The sequence below is a fragment of the Vombatus ursinus genome, unplaced genomic scaffold, assembly GCF_900497805.2.
Source record: "Vombatus ursinus unplaced genomic scaffold, bare-nosed wombat genome assembly UNPS02014773.1, whole genome shotgun sequence".
NCBI classification, from domain to species: domain Eukaryota; kingdom Metazoa; phylum Chordata; class Mammalia; order Diprotodontia; family Vombatidae; genus Vombatus; species Vombatus ursinus.
In genome coordinates this window covers 36,003,079-36,007,111 of record NW_020954551.1, presented here as the reverse complement: position 1 = coordinate 36,007,111, position 4,033 = coordinate 36,003,079, and the positions used below count along the sequence as shown (strand labels likewise).

At 42.1% G+C, this 4,033-nt stretch overlaps 1 protein-coding gene across 3 annotated transcripts in view; it reads left to right on the top strand.

Annotated features, from left to right (window-relative positions):
- VGLL4 (vestigial like family member 4) overlaps nucleotides 1–4,033 on the top strand; it is a 186,869-nt gene that overhangs the window by 87,879 nt on the left and 94,957 nt on the right. Inside the window, exon 1 of one of the 3 annotated variants that reach the window (XM_027863685.1) lies at nucleotides 665–865. The exons of the other annotated variants lie outside the window; for them this stretch is intronic. Within the exon in view, the coding sequence (XP_027719486.1) occupies nucleotides 784–865 (82 nt within the window). The 5' untranslated portion in view covers nucleotides 665–783. Of the gene's footprint in view, nucleotides 1–664; nucleotides 866–4,033 lie in introns of those variants that run through there. 3 annotated transcript variants of the gene reach the window in all.

The following is a 4,033-nucleotide window of genomic DNA, read 5'->3' as shown; positions in this document are numbered from 1 at the left end:
TCCTCCTCCTTCCTCCTCCTCCTTCCTCCTCCTCCTTCCTCCTCCTCCTCCTCCTCCTCCTCCTGCTGCTGCTTCTGCTTCTTCCTCCTCCTCCTCCTCCCTCCTTCTGCTGCCTCCTCCTCTTGCTCCTCTTCCTCCTCCTTCTCCTTCTCTTTCTTTCTTTCAAACACTCGATACATTTAGAGCCTGATCTTGTGCAGAAAATATCCCTGACATTTGAAGAGCTCCAGGGATTCAGTGAGCATGCTCAGTCCTTCCCTTCTGCTAGAAAGAGGAAGCTAGTTTACATACGAGTCATACCTAGCATAGCCAGCATGTCAGTGCAGTGAACTTGCAGCGGGGCTGTGAGGAAAACTAGCGTGTCTTTGTCCTAGGAAATGTGCCTCGTTTTTTGGCCTTTTTTATTGCTTTTTTAATTTGAAGAAAGATTCGTAAAGACTTCCGAAACTGCATTTTAATTCTAAGTCAAGGATAACGACACACATACAGCTTCCGATTAAACCTTTGAGGGGTTTAGTGTGTGTGTATGTGCGCGCTTTGGGGTTTCTTTTTGTGTGCGTGCTTTTTTCTTTTTTTAACTTTTACATACTGTATTTTGATAGTTTGAGGCTGGGCCTCTCCCTTTTTTTTCCTTCCTTTTTTCTTTCTTTTCTTTTCTTTTTTTTTTTTTTGTGAAGTTAATAAAAAGAGCCAGGCGCTCCCGAGCAGTAATTGATTTTTGAATCCTCTTTACCGTTTTGGGGCAAAAGCAAACAAGCTGGTTTTCTCTGCTAAGCCCAATAAATGCTATTTATGAAGATGGACCTGTTGAATTACCAGTACTTGGACAAGATGAACAACAATATTGGCATTCTGTGCTACGAAGGTAGATATCCGCCGCTCCTCCGAGAAACTGACCTACTCCTTCTGTCTGTCTGCCTGGGGGAGGCCCCTCCCTCTGATTAGTATTCTAATAACATTGTCTTGGAGGTTGTTGTTAACTGTTTGTCGTTGTAGCCGGGCCCCTCTCCTCTTTGGGCTTTCAGGGTTTCTGTGAAGCGTGGGTCCATTTATTCTTTTCGAGGCAACAAAGTTACCTTTGGTGTTAGGTGTCCTTGAAGAGGGAACTTGATTGAAATACTCCCTGGGAAAGAGTTTTGCTGGGTGCCTGCTACGACCGAACTCTGTTTGATATGTGTTCGTATCGGTATATTTCACTGTATCAGTGATCTGTGTGTGTGTGTGTGTATGTGTGTGTATGTGTACACACACGCACGAGATTTGTTGGGGGCGGATGGGGGGGGAAGATCGTCCGGTTTTGTTGCTGTTGTCACTTATTCTTGTAAACAAAGAACTCTTAGTATCCAAGTACAAGTCCAACTGAGAGAGTATATATTCTGTATCTTGGTTTGGTAGGGGTCTGGCATTTGCTCTATTATAGCATACAGTATTTTTAGGCTTTCCAGAACTCGGGGATTGTTTAAAAAAAAATCTGCCTGTGTTTGAGAACAAAAAGTTACAGTGTGTTTTTGTTGTAACGGAGTGATAGCACAAAACCATGAAGAATTTTGCCATTCATTTTGGAGGACTGGTTCTGCACCCATGTTAGACAGTACAGACTGGCCCTTTGTTTGATTTCTCATTTCCTGTACAGCTCTAAGAGGATTCTGACATTGAAGGATGTTTCTCCTCCCTTCCCACTCCCCCACATTCTGGTCTCTGGTGGAAATAATTACACATAACACCCCAGGAAAAAATAAGTTTTAAAATTTAAAAGATTTTTAGGGGGAAAAAACCTAACAAAAAACCCAACGCAGATTCTAATGTTGTCATTTTTCAATGTCTAGCACTTTTTAAATTGCTGTGGTTGTAGTAAAAAGGAAAACTCTATTTCTTCAATTGGCATTATCTACGTGCAATTTGAAGAAGGGGTAATGGCCTGACTTGGAGTGGCTAGGAAGGCAGCACTGAGGGAATTTGGCTTGGCAATGGGAGTGTTTTTGTTGTAACCACATACAAATAGTGCAGCTTCAAGAAGAGCATTTTCCATGTTCTTTTAGAAATTAAAGTTAGCATTTCTCTTGGACAAGAAAGACGTGGGGGTTGGGATGGGGAGGAGACTATAATCCACTGGAGGATTCGATGAATTCAAATCACATGCTGGGAATATTCCTAAGGAAAAGGCTCTTTGCCTAAAACCAATCACAAACCTGTCCTCCCTCCCTTGAAAATATCAACAGAAAATGCTTGCTCAAGTTGGTTGTTTTTCTTTGTCCTTGTGGGGGAGGATCCGATATTTTGTAGCTAGAAATCCCCTCATTCCCTACTTACTGTAGGTTGGAGTGTTTCAGTGAAAAGCTTTCTTTGAATCTGCTGCACAAGGTATTGACTTGCCTTTTAAGTGCTCAGATTACAGGGCAGACCTAAAGAATGGTGTAAGCAGTAAGTGATCCAGCTTGTTTCCTTGGGATCTTAATACACTGTAGTTTGTTTTTGAAACTTTTTTCCCCCTTCAATAGATGGTGAACACAAACCTTTGTTTCACGTTTCCCTGCCCCTATTGGGTGATTATCCTCTGATAAAGAGTAAATAAAGTTAAAAAAAAAGTACACACACAACATAGTTGTTAGCCTTTTAGACGAGTCCCAACCTTGTCAGGAAAGCCGATATCAAATTAATATTTTATGTCTGCAGCTGGCAGTGGTGAGGCTAAGCTGATGGAGGGCCTCGTCATCTTGGGTGTTTCATTATTTGTGTAGGAATGAGAAGTCCCAACTATAGTTTTCTGCTGTGGCCTCTGTTACTTAACAAGAGACTCTGATTTTGAAAGTAAAATAGATGTATGGGAAACAAGAGATAATAGGGCATATAGTCTGTTTAGTTTAAACATCTGTTACTATTTTCCTTATTATGAACGTTAACATTATTTAACACCAAAATAAACACACAGGAAATGAAGAAAAGCAAAGTAAAATGTGAGGGGTGTTTATAGTGAGCTGTTTATGTCCTGGTGGTTTATTCAGTATAAACACTGCTCACAGCTGCACCGATCCCCAAAGGGTGATTTTTGGAGATAGGCACAGACCTTCCATTGCAGACCTTGTGATTTCTGCAAGGGTACCTGGCTTAATCAGTGAAGACACTCCTTGCACGGAAGCAGGTCAAGACTCCTCTACATCTCATTAAATTGTCCTTGTAAAATACTCCTAATTACCTGATGACAAGCCCTCTGGTGATGAGCCTCCCCAAACCTAGGTAGGCTGATCTGGGCCTGTCAGGGGAAGTCCTTCTTGCTGGGTTAGGACCTGCCCAGAACTTCAGCTCTGCCTCCATCGCCTTGGAGAACCCTGGGTCAGCTCCAGGTTCCTGGAGAATGCCCGGGGTCACTGCCAGGTTGTATTTGTTAAGCAGATCCTTTAGGCCTTGTGATGATGAGGTTCCATGGAAGAGAATACTTGAGCTCACCTACCTGGTTCAAAGAAGTCATTTTGTAACTGTGATCTGTGGCTGGAGGGCCCGTCTTGGCTCTCCTGTGCCGTTGTGCCTTGGGTATTGTTTGATTTCACTTATTATTGGAGGCCACTTCCATGCCTCTTCTTCAATAGGAATATGTAACACTTGACAGTATAAATCGGAGGATATAAAAAAAGTTAAGGTTTTCTTGATAACTTATTTTCATTGACTTATTATGGGTAAATTCTACTCTGTTCGTTCTGAGCACTAGTAAAAAGAAACTACGATCTTTATCCAGGACAACTGAAGGTTTCTCAAGCTTTCTCCATTTCTGCTTATTAATTCTAGAACTAAGTCTATTTAGCCAGTTCTTTGTTCTTTTCTTGGTCAAGATCTTTCTGAAATTCAGTCCGGCAGAAAGCTTTCCCTTGAAATGGGTGGAGAATAACACTCCTCTCAAAATGTTGCTTGGACGTTGCCTTCCTCAGTGTCTGATTCTGGTTGACCAAGTCAAAAAAACTGAAAAGGGAATGAGAAAACTAACGTGTGTGTACGTGTGTGTGTGTGTGTGTGTGTGTGTGTGTGTGTGTGTGTGTGTGTG